Source organism: Zonotrichia albicollis, chromosome 31 (genome assembly GCF_047830755.1).
Source record: "Zonotrichia albicollis isolate bZonAlb1 chromosome 31, bZonAlb1.hap1, whole genome shotgun sequence".
Lineage (NCBI taxonomy): Eukaryota > Metazoa > Chordata > Aves > Passeriformes > Passerellidae > Zonotrichia > Zonotrichia albicollis.
In genome coordinates this window covers 5,830,018-5,846,687 of record NC_133849.1, presented here as the reverse complement: position 1 = coordinate 5,846,687, position 16,670 = coordinate 5,830,018, and the positions used below count along the sequence as shown (strand labels likewise).

At 57.0% G+C, this 16,670-nt stretch overlaps 1 protein-coding gene across 1 annotated transcript; it reads right to left on the bottom strand.

Moving 5' to 3' along the window:
- Positions 1-4,551: 4,551 nt before the first annotated feature.
- On the bottom strand, positions 4,552-15,668 carry LOC141725788 (uncharacterized). The gene is made up of 10 exons (XM_074529814.1): positions 15,654-15,668; positions 14,810-15,268; positions 14,315-14,683; positions 13,514-13,948; positions 12,959-13,468; positions 11,538-12,647; positions 10,108-11,115; positions 8,922-9,902; positions 7,480-8,511; positions 4,552-7,264 (listed from the first exon to the last, which is right to left on the bottom strand). Exons 1-10 carry the CDS (start codon positions 15,666-15,668, stop codon positions 6,401-6,403), a joined length of 6,783 nt encoding a protein of 2,260 aa, XP_074385915.1. The 3' UTR covers positions 4,552-6,400.
- Between the last annotated feature and the right edge of the window lie 1,002 nt (positions 15,669-16,670).

Sequence of the window (16,670 nt, the reverse complement as noted above, 5' to 3'; positions counted from 1 at the left end):
TCCTGGAGGGAGTTATCTCTGAGTCATGGGGCAAGGCACTGATGGGCTCAGAAACAGAAGAAAAGGAAAAAACATTGCACTGTCACCCTAATTTTTTAAGTTTTTCTGAGCCTTTTGATGTTTACATTCTTGTAACGAACTTTCTCACACACTTCATGTATATATCTTCTTATTGTTTTGCATTCCTTTATGGAGGAGGAAGAGAAATTTGATGGACTGATGGATTGTCCAGTGTCATTGGTGAGGTGGCACTTTCAAGCTCTAATGCAGGGTCACTTTTAGAAATCTATAAATGTAGAAGTCAGAAATTAAAAGTGCCCTTTTTTACCTTGGGAGAGCGGTGTGTCCATGTCATGTTATTTCCTGTCCTGTAGCGACATCTGGTGGCTGCCATGTGTGGAACAGCCATGGGTGAGGTCATATGGTTTTACTCCCTGTCCCAGTTTTGGCTTGGTGACTGTGAGCCCTTTGGCACTTTGCCTGCAGCTCTTGAGATAACGGCAAATCCTGTGGGTTTCATGGAGGATTCTCTGGGTTTGGACCTCTGGATGGGTCTCATGGAGCAAAAACAGGTTTCCGTTTCCAGAAGTGATTTTGAAAGATAATTTCTGTGGGCCAGAGAGCAAGGGGTTTTTTCCAACGCTTCAGAGGCATTCTCTAGGGAGGCGTGGCCTCTTGTGGGAGGCCAAGTGCTTTTTGATGATTGCACAATAGATGTGGGATCCCTGCTGGTTCATTGGACAAAGTTTGATGCGATTTCATGGAGGTCTGGATTTTGTAGCTATCGGAGATCCCAGTGGGACCCTTCTGTCTCAGATGTGGATGAGGGGGTGTAAGAGCCTAAATGAGGGATGTGGGACCTCAGGCAGCTCTTCAAAATGCAGTTTATTACATCCGAGGTGTTACAGCAGTCCAGGGTCATGGGCGACAGATCCTGTGCCTACAGCTGTCAGCTCCAGCTGCAGGCAGGCCTGGAGACCCGCATGCCTCGTTCAGGCTCTTACTAATGGTGCCCCACGTTGGGCGCCACCGTAAGAGCCAGATTGAAAGATGCAGGAGTCCAGGTGGCTCTTCAAAATGTAATTTATTATATCCAAGGTGTTACAGCAGTCCAGGGTCATGGGTGACCGAGCCTGTGCCTACAGCTGTCAGCTCCAGCAGCTGGCAGGCCTGGAGACCCGCATCCCTCATTTAGGCTCTGACTAATGGTGCCCCACGTTGGGTGCCACCATAAGAGCTGAAATGAGGGATGTGAGACTCCATGTGGCTCTTCAAAATGCAATTTATTACATCCAAGGTGTTACAGCAGTCCAGAGTCGTGGGTGACAGAGCCTGTGTCTACAGCTGTCAGCTCCAGCTGCAGGCAGGCCTGCAGACCCTTCAATTTTGGTTACAATGCATTATATACTTTTCTTTGCTGAGCATCTCAATACAGCAGAACCAATCTGTACCTTAACTTTTACCTATAGCCTTCCATAACTGCTATAATTACCATATTCATGTTACTGTTCTCCAATCACTAAAAGTTAGTACATTACAGTTTAAGCTAGAAGATGTTTTCCAATTTTCTTGCAGTGGAAAATTCTGAGGCCTTTTTTCTGCTTGCAACATCTGCAGGCTTGTTTGGCTGTGTAATGTTTCTGCTTGGTAAAAACATCTTCTTGTTTGGGGTGGGTTTGTCCTTTGCTCTAAGCCATAAAAACCCCTTCTAACTAACACAGACTTTGCCTCCTTGGTTATCCAGTAAGACTGGCTCAGCAATTCTTTTCTTCTATATCAAAACTTGCTTCCATCTCTATTCCTTCTTCAGATTCCACATTCAAAAACCTTTCTGCCCAGCTCACACACCTGTGAGACTTTCTTGTCAAACTTTCATCCTTCCCAACACAAGTGGGTTTCCCATCCCACCTTCCCGTGTCTCCCCCATGGTCACACAGACAGAACCACAGGTCAGCCTGTGGGGTGCACCCTCTCTGTCGGGCTGGGGGACGTTGGGCTCTGACTGTGGGGCCTGTGACTCGCACGGGTGCTGCATTGATCTTCCTCACCTCCTCCCTCATCCTCCTCATCTCCTCTGTGAGTTCCATGACCACAGCAGAGACATGGGCCAACATGGGGCCATTGATCATAGTCTCATAATTATTGTGAAAAACACCAATCACTTGTTTTTAGAATTTTAAAAGTTTAATAGTAATAAAATGGTTATAAAAATATTAATATAATTGGAGTAATTAAATTTGGACAACTGGTATTAGCACAATACAAGAAAATAAATACAAAGAGTTATAGACAGTCTGGGTACCTTTTGCTGCGGAAAATAAGCCCAAAAAGGGCACATGTTGACAGAGGAGTAACCCTTAAAAGCAATAGCCTGTTGCGTATTCATTCACCTCATACATGATGCATAAATTCCATTCAAACAAAGGATTCTGTCTGGTCAGTGTCAACTTCTTCCTCTGAATCCCGACTTCAGGGCTGAGCGAGGCAGGAAGAAGTTTGTTTCTTCCAATAAGAGAGCAATAAATTATTTTTTTCTGAAAGATTTAGGTGTCCTGTGGCTGCTATCTGGTGCAAGCACCTCATTCCTTTCTTTAACAAACATCCCATATACATACTTTCTATTTTAACATTATGTTATAACCTAAAACTGTATTTAGCACACTACTTAAAAAAATTAATACAGTATAACTTCCTAACATAACACATAGAATTCATTTTGATATTTGCAAAAAGCCAATCATAAAATATGCATTTTTCACAGCTGGTTAAAAACATTGCAATCCCCAGCCAGAAGATGTCAGGAGAGTGCCATGTGAAAGAAAGATGGGTGTGTTTGGGAAAAGAAAGTGAAACCAACTTAGAGGATGCATTCAACGAGAAAGAAGTGCAACTGAAAAGACAAAGGGGTAGAGAGGGACAAATATATGGAAAGAATCTTTTTATTGATATGGTGAAAAAACATTACAAAATAGTTCAATTAGACCAAATGTTGGGTGAGTGGGGGACACACTTAAGTAAAATTTGGCCATGGGACAAACTGACAGTATTAGTTTAGGTCCTGAAGATATTTTTAAATTGATTACATCAAGAAAAATATGGTAGTACCCAAAACAAGGGAAGGAGAGTGGAAGCTGAAATCAACAATAATCAGGAAAGAGTGTTGATCAAGAAAAGGGAAAATGTATCCTATTGAAGTGGGAGAAACACCATGTAAAAGATATCTGGCAGCAAATGACACACACACACCAGGTGGATCCCAGAAACTCCCCATTCATATTGATCAATAGAAAAAACTGGAAGCTGATGTGTATACAGTGAAAAATAAAAAATATTTGAATGCTCAGGGGATTGTATTGACCCATTTTCGGCAATAGAAAACCTTATTCAAAAGTTGGAAACATATAGCAAATCAAGATTATAATTTCTGGGATTATTTTGCTTTGAAAAGGAAGTGAGATTTTTGAGAGTTTGATGGTTAAACTAATAAGTGCTGACATTGGAATATTGGCATTTGGTGTGGCTACGGAGGATATGGACATGCTTCTGAGAGCACAGGGGGTTAAAAGCAGAGAACTCTCAGGGGAAGCTCTTTCAGTTCTGCTCTGTGAGAGAAGTCAGAGCTCTCCTGCTCAGCTGCGGGCTGAGCGGGGCAGGGGAAGCCGTGCGGCCGCGTGAGGGAGGTGAGAGCTTGGGACAGAGAAGGGAAGTGAAGGCTTTGGCAAGAGAGAAGGGGAGAAGAACGCTGAGAAGCAGCGGGCAGCTCTTCCCCTGCCCCGGGACAGAGACACAGAGCTCGTGCTTGTGTCTGTGTTTGTGCTCCTGTGAAATTTGGCGCAATTCCGTGTCTAGTCCGGATAGTGACCAGCATTGTCCACAGCAGCATCATGGTGCAAGGGAACGTGGAAGGGAAAAATGGTGAAAAAGTCATGTTAATGAAAGAGCAGAGGGATCAAAGTGCCAGAGATGTGCTTGAACACTGCGGGAAACTGAGAAAAGTAGAAGTTGAGTTTTAAAAGGTTGATGCAGGCGGGAAGTCTGATCAAATAGTTAGAGGGGGAAATTGTGAAAAATAGGTTAGAAAGGGTTGTATATAGTTGATAGATAGTTTAGCATGTACTGCTAGCACACAAAATTCAGGATTCCCGGGGCACACGGAATTAAGGATTCCCAGAGTACACGAAATCCAGGATTCCCCAAACACACGAAATTCAGGATTCCTGGGATACAAGAAGTTCGTGATTCCTGGGGAACACGAGGTCCAGGATTCCAAGAATACCTGGAATTCAGGTTTCCCAGGACACACGAATTTCTGGATTCCCAGAGCACACGACTTTGAGGATTCCCGGGGCACACGAGCAGACGGTGGTCGGTCCCTCAGGGCTGAGCTCCAGCGGTGCCAGTGAATTCTCTCTGCAGGGACAGCCTGGCCGCCCTGCTCCGATGCCAAAGAGCGACAGAGAGAGGCTGCCCCCAACCCCTGCCCCCCATTCTCCCGCTATCTCTGTGCCCCCCTCCCAGAGAAACTCCCAAAAACCAGAGGAGTTCCCCCTCCCCGCCTTCTCAAGCACTCAGCCATCAGCGCCTCTCAGCAACTCCATGGGAAAAAATGCACAAGAAACAAGGAAAGAACAAAAAAACCCAACCCCCAACAAGGGCTGGTGGTGGCTGCGGTTTTTGGGGGTTCCAGCGACACCCGGGGCGGGGTCAGTGCTCAGCAGTGGGGGGGCCCCCAAACCACAGCCGGGTGTGAGAAACAAAGTTCACTCTTTGAAAATTGTAAATGTTTAATAACGGCAATAAAAGGATTCTGACAGTTGGCCAAGGAACTTTCCCCTAACTTAACCCGTTGTTCTCCAGATCCAGTTCCACCGCTGGGCTACAAACACATTCCTGAGTTCAGACATTATTCAAACATCCCTGAGTGGTTTGGATGTTCCAGGAACTGTTGTTTGGTTTGAATCTCTGACTTGTCTGCAGGACATTCTGTAGAGTAGGGCAATATATTTGATTTCTTCTCCTGGTTCCATCCCGTTGTTTCAGGATCAATTAATGAATTCTTCTCTGGTTTGTGTCACTGTTACCACCTGGAGAGGCCGGGCCCAGGTGTGAGAAACAAGGGAATTGTTTTACACCTGAGTCAGTTACACAAAAGCATTTTAACATTGCATAGTCCCTATTTTAATATTTATTGTTTGTCTATTTAATATTTGTCTATTTTTAATATTTTAAGGCCTATGATATAATATCTATTTATTACTCCAGCACTAAATTGGCTACAAAGATAAACTCATTGATTATATTGTACCAGCAAGCCGCTACAAGGAATTATCAATAATCAATAATCAAGTATACCGCAGCAAAACACTTGTTAAAGTATTTTTTAGCAAAAGTCAATGAAGAACTTCAGCAGACAATGAAGAGCTGCAGCAGTCAATGCAGAATTGCAGAAACCAATGCTGAATTGCAGAAGCCAATTATTAAATTGTCATTTATGACCCCTGCGGGTGGCCTTGTCCTGCTGGTCCCTGGCCCAGGCGAGCGTCGCGTCCTCGCAGGCATCACGGAGCTTGGTGACCTCCTGGACCAGCTGTTTCCATCTCTCCTCGCGCGCAGCCACCAACTCCCACCAGGCGCTGCCCGCGGCTCTCACATCGGCCCAGGTGGCCCCAGGGGTGGCCGTGAGGGTGGTCAGGGTCCGGCCCAGGGAGGGGACACCACGATGGCCCAGGGAGGTGACACTGCTGTTGTTCAGGGTGCTACGGAGGCTCTGGGTGAAGCTCCCCAGGTCCTCATGCGGGGAGTTTGGGGACTTGTGTCAGAACTTGCCCCTGTGTGGCCCTGACTGGGTGGACACCACCTCACCCAGGGTGGCCACCACGGCCACCAGAGCCTGCAGCTGCAGAGGGGACACCTGGGGAGGGGACAGGAGAGGTGTCAGGGACCTGGTGGCACTTGCCTTGGAGGGCTCTGCTGTCTCCTATGTTGCTTTGTGACCCCCTGTTCTCTCCTGCCACCCCCCGTCCCCTCTGCCACCCCTTCTGTCCCTTCTCCGGAAACACAGGGACACTGCAGAGGTAGCACCAGGGACATGGCCCCACCCCCACCACAGTGGCACCAGCTCTGCCCCAGGCAGGTGGCACTTGAGGGGCTCTTGCTGACACGAGGAGCTGCTGGCACTTGAGGAGCTGCTGGCACTTGAGGGCTCTTGGTGACGCGAAGAGCTGGTGGCACTTGAGAGTTGGTGGCACTGGAGGTGCTCTTGGTCACACGAGGAGCTGGTGGCACTTGAGGAACTGGTGGCACTGGAGGAGCTCTTGGTGACACAAGGAGCTGATGGCACCCAAGTGTCCACAAGTCTCCCCAGTGACATCACTCCCCTGATGAAGTCACAGCAGTGACATCACTGTCCCCGCAGCAGCCTTGGGATGTCCTTGATGGCTCTTTGGCACAGCTCGGCCACCGCACGGCTTCCAGGGCCACTGGAGACACCTTGGCGAGCAGAGGGACTCAAGAGGATGTTGTCAATGAGCTCAAGTATTCCCAGGAGATGATCCTTGGCCAGGCGGGTGCTGGCGCGCCACAGCCGCTCAGACTCTGCCACTTCATCCAGCTTGGACTTGGGGACATCAGGGGAGGCCTCGTTTGTCCCCTTCAGGATGTTCTCAATGTCCCTGAGCTGCCACTCCATGTTCCAGTAGAACAAGGTGACTCTGTCACACGCGGCCACCAAGCGCTGCAGTGGCTCCAGGGCCACCACTGCCCAATGTCCCCACCTGGTGGCCGCCATTGGCCACATGGTGGCCACCCCATCTTCTCCCATGGCCTCATTGGTGGCTGCGGCCACCTGGGAATCATGCGGGGCCATTTCCCCGTTCACGTCCTCACTGATCAGGGCCACCATCAGCTGCCGGGCCTTGACCACCTTCCCGCAGACATCTCGGAGTTTGGTGGCCTCTCTGGCCAGCTGGTCCCAGCTGTCCACAAGCTTGGCCACCAACTCCCACCGTGCCTTGGCCGCAAATCTCATATCGGCCCAAGTGGTCCCAGGGGTTGCCCTGAGGGTGGCCAGGGCCCAGCCCAGGGAGGTGACACCACCGTGGTTCAGGATCTTACGGAGGCTCTGGATGAAGTTCTTCACGTCTTCATGCAGGGAGTCTTGCGAATTGTGTAGGCAGGTGGCCCTGTGTGGCCCGGTCATGGTGGCCGCCACCTCACCCAGGATGGCCACCACGTCCACCATCACCTGCAGCTGAGGAGGGGACACCTGGGGAGGAGACAGGGGAGGTGTCAGGGACCTGGTGGCAGTAGTGGCCTCCTGGATAGGCCCCCTGCCCCCAAGGGGTGCCCTTTGTCCCTCCATCCCTCTGTCAGCCTCTTGTCCCGGCTGCCACCCTCCACCAGCCCCCCTGTCCCCGCATTGCCCCCTCCCTCCTGCAGTGTCACTTCTGTCCCACTTTCTCCCCCACCTCCCCATCGCACCTCTTGGAGCTCCGTGCTCACTGGGGACACCTTTGGGATGCTCTGAGGACACTCTGGGGTTTGAAGGAGCCTTGGGATATCCTTGGTGGCTCTTTTGCACCGCTCGGCCACCCCACAGGCACGGGGGCTGGTGGGACCACCAGTGAACAAGAACTTGATGGCATCTGGGACTGCCCCCACGAGGTGACCCTTGGCCAGGCGGGCGTTGGCCTCCCACAGCCGCTCAGCCTTGACCACCTTGGCCACCAAGCCCTCAGGGAGATCAGGGGATGCCCAATTTATCGTTTTCATGGCAGCCTCGATGTCCCCGACCAGGCACTGCAGCTCCCGGGGGAACGCAGTGGCTTTGTCACATGTGTCCACCAAGCGCTTCAGCAGACACAGGGCCACCTCCAGCCGCTGTCTCACCATGGCCCTTGTTGCCTCGCTGGCAGCCACCCTGGCCTCTCTCCTCTTCTGGGCTCCATGCCCGGCCACCACCTCGGCCCCCTCCTCCCTGCCCAGAGCCTGACCCAGCTCCGCCATGTTTTCCTGAGCTGTCCCATCACGGGCAGCCTTGTCCTGCAGCTTCCTGGCCCGGGTGGTGGCAGTGGTCACCCTGTTGGCCGCCTCAGTGGCCACCTCCTCGCAGGTGTTGTGGAGCTTGGTGGCCCTGCTGGCCAGCTGGGCCCACCTGCCCACAAGTACGGACACCGACCCCTGCCACTTGCTGGCCACCGTTGTCACACGGTCCCAGGTGGTCCAGTCGGTGCTCTGGTAGGCAGTCAGGGCACAGCTGAGGGAGGTGAGAGGGTCACCATCATTGTAGGTAGGAGGGTCATCATCATTGTAGGTGACATTGCGGTGCCACCAGGTGTCATCTGTGCAGTACAGGGTGACGCGGAGGTTCTCAGTGAAGTCCACCAGGTCCCAGTACAGTCTCACTGTGGACACGGGCAGCAGCATCTCCTCGTCCTGCCTGGGCAGGGTGGCCAGCAGCTCACCCAGGATGGCCACCACGGTGACCTGTGGCTGCAGCAGGGCCGGGGACAGCTGGGGAGGGGACAGGGGAGGTGTCAGGAACCTGGTGGCACTTACTGCCTCCTGGGGTGTTCCCCATCCACTGAGGGGTCCCTTTTGTCCCCTCTGTCCCTTTGTCAGCCTCTCGTTCCCTCTGTCACCCCCTGTCCATCCCCTCATAGCCCGTTCCACCCAGTGCTGCCATTGCTGTCCACTCTGCCACTCCCCCCAGCCCCCATGTGCCCTTACTGCCCACTTGTCCCCTCATCCCCCCCTTTCCCCTCCACCCCTCTGTCACCTCCCCCCTTCCTGCCACTCCCTCCTGTCCCCTTTGTGACCCCCTGTCCCCTCCTGCCATCCTTCCTGTTTCCCCTCCATTCCCCCATTGCCCCCCTTCCACCCCAGTGTCCCCTCCGTCTCTCTCTCCCCCGCCCCCATCGCACCTCTTGGAGCTCCATGCTCATTGGGGACACCTTGGGAATGTTTTGGATACTCTCTGGGGGTCGAAGGAGCCTTGGGATATCCTTGGTGGCTTTTTGGCACAGCTCGGCCACTGCACAGTCACGTGGCCCAGTGGGACCACCAGTGAAATAGAAGTCGATGATGTCTTGAAGTGTCCCCAGGAGATGATATTTGGCCAGGCGGGCATTGGCCTCCCACAGCCGCTCAGCCATGGCCACCTGGGCCACCAAATCCTCAGGGACTTTAGAGGACACCTCATTTGTCCCATTCAGGGTGGCCTCGATGTCCCCAACCCTGCGCTGCAGCTCGCGGGGGAACGCGGTGGCTTTGTCACACGCGGCCACCAAGCGCTCCAGAGGCCCCAGGGCCGCCTCCATCAGCTGTTTCACCATGGTGGCCCTTGTTGCCTCGCTGGCAGCCTCCATGGCCTTTCTCCTCACTTTGCCCTCCCTGCCCAGGGCCTGATCCAGCTCCATCACGTTTTCCTGAGCTGTCCCATCACGGGCAGCCTCGTCCTGCAGCTCCCTGGCCCAGGCAGTGGTGGTGGCTGCTCTTTTGGCCACTTCAGCGGCCACCTTCTTGCAGGTGTCATGGAGCTTGGTGGCCTTCCTGGCAACCTGGGCCCAGCTTTTCACAAGCGCGGCCACAGACCCCTGCCACTTGCTGGCTGCCACTGTCACAGGCTTCCGGGTTGTCCATGGGGTGCTCTTGTAGGCGGCCAGGACCTGGCTCAGGGAGGTGACAGTGTCATCATCATTGGAGGTGACATTTTGATGCCTGCAGGTGTCATCAGTTCCGTTCATGGTGGCCCAGAGCTCATTGGTGAATTCCTCCAGAACCCAGTACAGGCACCCTGGGGACATGAACACCAGCATCTCCTCGTCCACCCTGGGCAGGGTGTCCAGGAGCTCACCCAGGGTGGCCACCACAGTGACCTGTGGCTGCAGCAGGACCAGAGACAGCTGTGGAGGGAACAGGGGAGGTGTCAGGGACCTGGTGGCACTTGCGGCCTCCTGGGTTGGCCCCCAGCCCCCAAGAGGTCCCCTTTATTCCCTCCATCCCTCTGTCAGCCTCTTGTCCCCTCTGCCACCACCCTCCACCCTCTGTGTCCCTCCCATCCCCCTCTTCCCCCCCTCTCCCCCAACCCCCTTCCCCACTCTGTCACACCTCTTGGAGCTCCCTGCTCACTGGGGACACCTTGGGGACACCTTGGGCACGTGGTTGGGGTCGAAGGAGCCTTGGGATGTCCTCGATGGCTCTTTGGCACCTCTCGGCCACCCCAGTGGGGCTATCGCGACCACCTTCAAAATAGAACTTCCAGATGTCTCGAACTATCCCGTCCAGGTGACCCATGGCCAGGTGTGTGTTGGCCTCCCACAGCCACTCGACCTCGGCCACCTTGGCCACCAAGTCCTTGGGGACCTCGGGGGATGCCTCATTTGTCCCCTTCAGGGCAGCCTTGATGTCCCCAGCCCTTTGCTGCAGCTCCTGGTGGAACTTGGTGGCTTCGTCACACGCGGCCACCAAACGCTCCAGCAGCCCCAGGGACGCCTCCAGCCGTTCTCTCTTCCTGGCGGCCCTGGTTGCCTGGGTTTCAGCCACCCTGGCCAATATGCTCACCTGGGCTACACCCCCGGCCACCACCTCGGCCCCCTCCTCCCTGCCCAGGGCCTGACCCAGCTCCCCCCTGTTTTCCTGAGCTGTCCCATAATGGTCAGCCTTGGCCTGCAGCTTCCTGGCTCGGGCTCTGGCGGCGGCCTCCTCAGAGGCTGCCTCAATGGCCACCTTCTTGCAGGCATTGCAGATCTCCTTGGCCTTGCTGGCCAGCTTGGTCCAGCTGTCCACAGGCAGAGACACTGACCACTGCCAGTCGGGGGCTGCCATCCTCACATTGAACCAGGTGGTCCATGGGGTGCTCTCGTAGGCGGCCAGGGCCCGGCTCAGGGAGGTGACAGGGTCACGAATTCTGTCAGGGTGCTTGCAGTGGTGCCAGCGACACTCAGTGTACCCCATGGTTTCCCAGAGCTCATAGGTGAATTCGCCCAGGTCCTCGTGCAAGCACCCTGGTGGCATCAGCAGCAGCATCATCTCCTCGTCCCGCCTGGGCAGGGTGGCCAGCAGCTCGCCCAGGGTGGCCACCACGGTGACCTGTGCCTGCAGCAGGGCCGGGGACAGCTGGGGAGGGGACAGGGGAGGTGTCACGGACCTGGTGGCACTTAGGCCGTGCTGGGATGGCCGCCCCCACCGAGGGGTCATTTTTGTCCCCTCCATCCCTTTGTCAGCCCCTTATTCCCTCTGCCACCCCTTGCCCCTCCCCTCGTAGCCCCTCCCACCCACTGCCATCCCATGCTGCCTCCTCTGCCACACCCACCAACCTTCCATGTCACCTCCCCACCGTGTATGTCCCATCTCCCTCTGCCCCCTTATCCTCTTTTCCCTCCACTCATCTGTCACCTCCCCCCTTCCTGCCACTCCCTCCTGTCCCCTCCCACCATCCCCATGTATCCCTCCATCCCCAATAATTGCCCCTTCCCCCTCAGTGTCCCCTCAGTCCCCCTCTCCTCCCCCAGATCCTGTTCCCCCTCCCCCAGTCGCACCTCTTGGGCCTCCATGCTCACCGGGGAAACCCTGGGGACGCTCTGGGGATGCTCCGGGGGTTGAACAAGCCTTGGGATGTCCTCGATGGCTCTTTGGCACCGCTCAGCCACCTCACAGGGGCTGTTGGGACCACCATTGAACAAGAACTTGATGATGTCTGGAGCTGCCCCCAGCAGGTGTTCCTTGGCCAGGCGGGCGTTGGCCTCCCACAGCCGCTCGGCCTCGGCCACCTTGGCCACCAAGTCCTCGGGGACATTGGGGGATGCCTCATTTGTCCCCTTCAGGGTGGCCTTGATGTCCCCAACCCTGCGCTGCAGCTCGCGGGGGAACGCGGTGGCTCCGTCACACGCAGCCACCAAGCGCTCCAGCAGCCCCAGGGCCGCCTCCACCCGCTCTCTCACCATGGCGGCCCTTCTTGCCTCGCTGGCAGCCTCCATGGCCTCTCTCCTGTCCTGGGCTTTATAGCTGTCCTCCTCCTCGGCCCCCTCCTCCTTGCCCAGGGCCTGACCCAGCTGCAACATGTTTTCCTGATCTCCTACAAAAATGGCAGCATCATCCAGCCGCCTCCTGGCGGTGCCCACCCTGTCGGCCGCCTCAGTGGCCACGTCTCTGCAGGTGTTGTGGAGCTTGGTGGCTGCCCTGGCCAGCCGGGTCGACCTGTCCACAAGCACAGACACCGACCCCTGCCACTCACTGGTGGCCATTGTCACATCATTCCAGGTGATCCCTGGGCTGCTCCCCCAGGCTTCCAGGGCCTGGCTGAGGGTGGTGTCAGGATTCTTATCATTGGAAGTGACATTGCGGCGCCACCAGGTGTCATCTGTGCAGTACAGGGTGACCCGGAGGTCCCTGGTGAAGTCTACCAGGTCCCAGTACAGGCTCACTGCAGACACGGGCAGCAGCATCTCGTCCCTCCTGGGCAGGGTGGCCAGCAGCTCACCCAGGATGGCCACCACGGTGATCTGTGGCTGAAGCAGGGCTGGGGACAGCTGGGGAGGGGACAGGGGAGGTGTCAGGGACCTGGTGACACCTATGGCCTCCTGGGGTGGCCCCTGGCCCCTGAGGGGTCCCTTTGTCCCCTCTGTCACTTTGTCAGCCTCTTTTCCCCTCTGGCCCCCACTGCCCCTTCCCTCATAGCCCCTCGCACCCCGTGCCCCTCTGCCATCCCCCTGCTCCCACTGCTGTCCCTTTTGCCAACGCCTGTGCCCCCTCCCCACAGCATTCCCTCCATCCTCCACTGCCCCCTTCCCCCCTTTCCCCTCTTCCTCTCTGTCACCTCCCCCCTTCAATCTACTCCCTCCTGCCCTCTTTGTGACCCCCTGGCCCCTCCCACCATTCCCCATGTCCGCCCCATCACCTATGGCCTCCTTACCCCCTAGTGTCCCCTCTGTCCCCCTCTCCCCCCATCCCTCTGTCGCACCTCTTGGAGCTCCATGCTCACTGGGAACACCTTGGGGACACCTTGGGGATGCTTTGTGGGTTGAAGGAGCCTTGGGATGTCCTCAATGGCTCTTTGGCACTGCTCAGCCACCTCACAGGCCCTGGGTCTGGTGGGACCACTGGTGAAATAGACGACGATGATGTCTTGAAGTGTCCCCAGCAGGTGATCCTTGGCCAGGCGGTTGTTGGCCTCCCACAGCCGCTCGGCCATGGCCAACTTTAGCACCAAGGCCTTGAGGATATCGGGGGAAGCCTCATTTGTGCCCTCCAGGGTGCTCTCGGTGTCCCTGAGCCGCCACTGCAGCTCCCGGGGGAACGCGGTGGCTTCGTCACACACGGCCACCAAGCGCTCCACCAGCCCCAGGGCCGCCTCCACCCGCTGTCTCACCATGGTGGCCCTTGTTGCCTCGCTGGCAGCCACCACGGCCTCTCTCCTCATTTGGGCTTCACGCTCAGTCACCACCTCGGCCCTCTCCTCCCTGCCCAGCGCCTGACCCAGCTCCACCATGTTTTCCTGAGCTGTCCCATCACGGGCAGCCTTGTCCTGCAGCTCCCTGGCCCGGGCAGTGGCTGTGGCCGCCCTGTCGGCCGCCTGGGTGGCCAAATCGCTGCAGGTGATGCAGAGATCAGTGGCTGCCCTGGCCAGCTTGGCCCACCTGTCCATGAGCACATGCGCCGACCTCTGCCACTTCCTGGCTGCCATTGTCACATCATCCCAGGTGATCCCTGGGGTGCTCTTGTAGGTGGCCAGGGCCTGGCTCAGGGATGTGACAGGGCCATCATTATCGGAGGTGACATTGCAGCGCCACCAGGTGCCCTCAGTGCAGTACAGGGTGACCCGGATGTTCCTCGTGAAGTCCTCCAGGTCCCGGTACAGTCTCACTGAATATCTGAGCAACAGCATCTCCTCGTCCAGCCTGGGCAGGGTGGCCAGCAGCTCACCCAGGATGGCCACCATGGTGACCTGTGGCTGCAGCAGGGCCGGGGACAGCTGGGGAGGGGACAGGGGAGGTGTCAGGGACATGGTGGAACTTACAGCCTCCTGGGGTAGCCTCCTGCCCCTGTGAGGTCCCCTTTGTCCCTTCAATCCCTTTGTCAGCCTCTTGTTCCCTCTGACACCCCCTGCCCCCCGCACACCCTGACCCCTTCTCCCCTGCCACCCCCACCCCGCCCCTGTGTCTGCTCCACACTGTGTACATCTCATGCCCCACTGCCCCCTTCCCCCACTGTGTCACCTCCCCACTTCCTGCCACTCTCTCCTGTCCCCTTTTGCACCCTCTGTCCCCCCTTCCCCCCCACATCTCACATCTTGGAGCTCCAGGATCACTGGCGGTACCTTGGGGACACCTTGGGGATGCTCCAGGGGTCGAACAAGACTTGGGATGTCCTCGATGGCTCTTTGGCACCGCTCGGCCACCCCACAGGCACTGGGGCTGGAGGGAGCAGCAGGGAACAAGAACTTGATGGCGTCTGGAAGTGTCCTCACCAAGTGAGCCACGGCCTGGCGGGCGTTGGCCTCCCACAGCTGCTTGGCCACGGCCGCCTTGGCCACCAAGGCCTCAGGGACATTGGAGGACTCCTTCTTTCTCCCCTCCAGGGTGTCCTCCATCTCTCTGGGCAGGCGCGACAGCTCCTCAGGGAACACGGTGGCTTTGTCACACGCAGCCACCAAGCGCTCCAGCAGCCACAGGGCCACCTCCAGCCGCTGTCTCACCATGGTGGCCCTTGTTGCCTCACTGGCAGCCACCATGGTCTGTCTCCTCGCCCAGGTTTCATGCCCGGCTACCACCTCGGCCCCCTCCTCCCTGCCCAGGGCCTGACCCAGCTCCACCATGTTTTCCTGAGCTGTCCCATAACGAGCAGCAATGGTCTGCAGGTCCCTGGCCTGGGCAGTGGCAGTGGCCACCATGTTGTCGGCCTCAGTGGCCACCTCCCTGCAGGTGTCACGGAGCTTGGTGGCTTTCTTTGCCAGCTCAGCCCAGCTGTCCTTGAGCGCTCCCAGTGACATGTACCAGCTGATGAACCGCCACATCACACGCTTCTGGGGGGCCCCTGGGGTGCTCTCATAGGCGACCAGGGCCTCGCTCAGGGAGTTGAGAGGGTTTTCATCATTGTTGGTGACATTCCAGCACCGCCAGGTGCCATCAGTGCGGTACAGGGCGGCCCGGAGTTCCCTGGTGAATTCCTCCAGGTCCTGGTGCAGGCTCACTGCAGACCCGAGCAGCATCTCGTTCTCCCTGGGCAGGGTGGCCAGCAGCTCACCCAGGATGGCCACAGCACTGTCCTGTGGCTGCAGCAGGGCCGGGGACAGCTGGGGAGGGGACAGGGGAGGTGTCAGGGACATGGTGGCACTTGTGGCCTCCTGGAGTGGCCCCTGTGCCCTCCTGGGGTCCCATTTGTCCTCTCCCAGGAGGGCTCTGCTGTGCCCTCTGTCCCTTTGTCACCCTCTCTGACACCTCTGCCACCACCTGCCGCCTCCTGTTGTCCTCCCCCACCTCTCTGTCACCTCCCTCCTTCCTCCTATGCCCTCCTGTCCCCTTTGTGACCCCCTATCACTCCCGCCACCCCCTTGTCCCCTCTATCCCTCACTGCCTTTTATCACCATCCCCCGTGTCCCCTCTGTCACCCCCGTGTCCCCTCTGTCTCCCCCCCTCACCATTCCAGAATTGTCGCACCTCGAGGGGCTCCATTGCAGCTGGGGACACTCCAGAAATGCCTTGGGGACACTCCAGGGACACTCCAGAGACACTCCGGGGACACTCCGGGTGACAAACTCGCCCAGGTGGCAGTTGGGGACACGCAGGAACGGGGCGCAGCCGCACAGGGGAAACAGGAAGAGGTGACATCACCACTCCCCACTTCCCGTGGGGCCAGGGCAGAGTCCACAGTGTCCGCCCCAATGTCCCCAACAGGACCCCGATGTCCCCTCAGGGTCCCCAACAAGGCTCAAGTGTCACCCAGTGTCCTGTTGGGGACACCAGGGACACACCAGGGTCATGTTTGGGACACTGTGTGGACATCGGGGACATCGTGGGGACCCAGAATTGGACAGGAGACATCAGGGTGGCTCCGGTGTCCCCACGGGAAGGGCACAGGGGTGTCCCCAAGGGAAGGGCATAGGGGTGTCCCCAGGGTCCCCAACAGGACCCCAGTGAGTCCCTGGTGTCCCCAGCTGGACATTGGGGGACACTAGGACATTGAGGGGGACATTGGGGCAACACCAGGGCCATGTGGGGACACTCAGGGGACATCAGGGTCCCATTGGGGACATTGGGGGCCATTGGGGACCCTGTCCTGGCCCCACAGGTTGGGGGAGGCAAGGGGGACAGTGACGTCACCTCTTCCTGCTTCATCCATCTGGCCCTGCCACGTTCCCGTGTGTCCCCAACTGTCACTCAGATATGTTTTTCCCCAGCGTGTCCCCAGAGTGTCCCCAAAGTGTCCCCAGAATGTCCCCAAAGTGTCCCCACAATGTCCCCAGTGGCCATGGAGCTCTGCGAGATACAACAATCCAAACGTGGGGGACACAGGGGTGACAGAGGGGACGGGAGGGTGTAGCAGGAAGGGGGGAGGTGACAGACGGGGTGGAGGTGACCGAGGGTGGCTGGGAGAGGGCACAGCGGGAGGGTGGGATTAGACACAAATCTGGGGAATTTTCTGGGCATTTTCATTGATACAGTTTGAGGATTTTT

What these genes read in the sequence shown, in the direction of transcription:
- LOC141725788 (XM_074529814.1), bottom strand. An exon ending in ATCCCCAAGGTGTCCCCAAG is followed by an intron (nt 13,949 to 14,314) that starts GTACCGCCAGTG and finishes GCCCTGCTGCAG; the next exon opens with CCACAGGTCACCATGGTGGC. An exon ending in TGAGCACGGAGCTCCAAGAG is followed by an intron (nt 7,265 to 7,479) that starts GTGCGATGGGGA and finishes TCTCCTCCCCAG; the next exon opens with GTGTCCCCTCCTCAGCTGCA.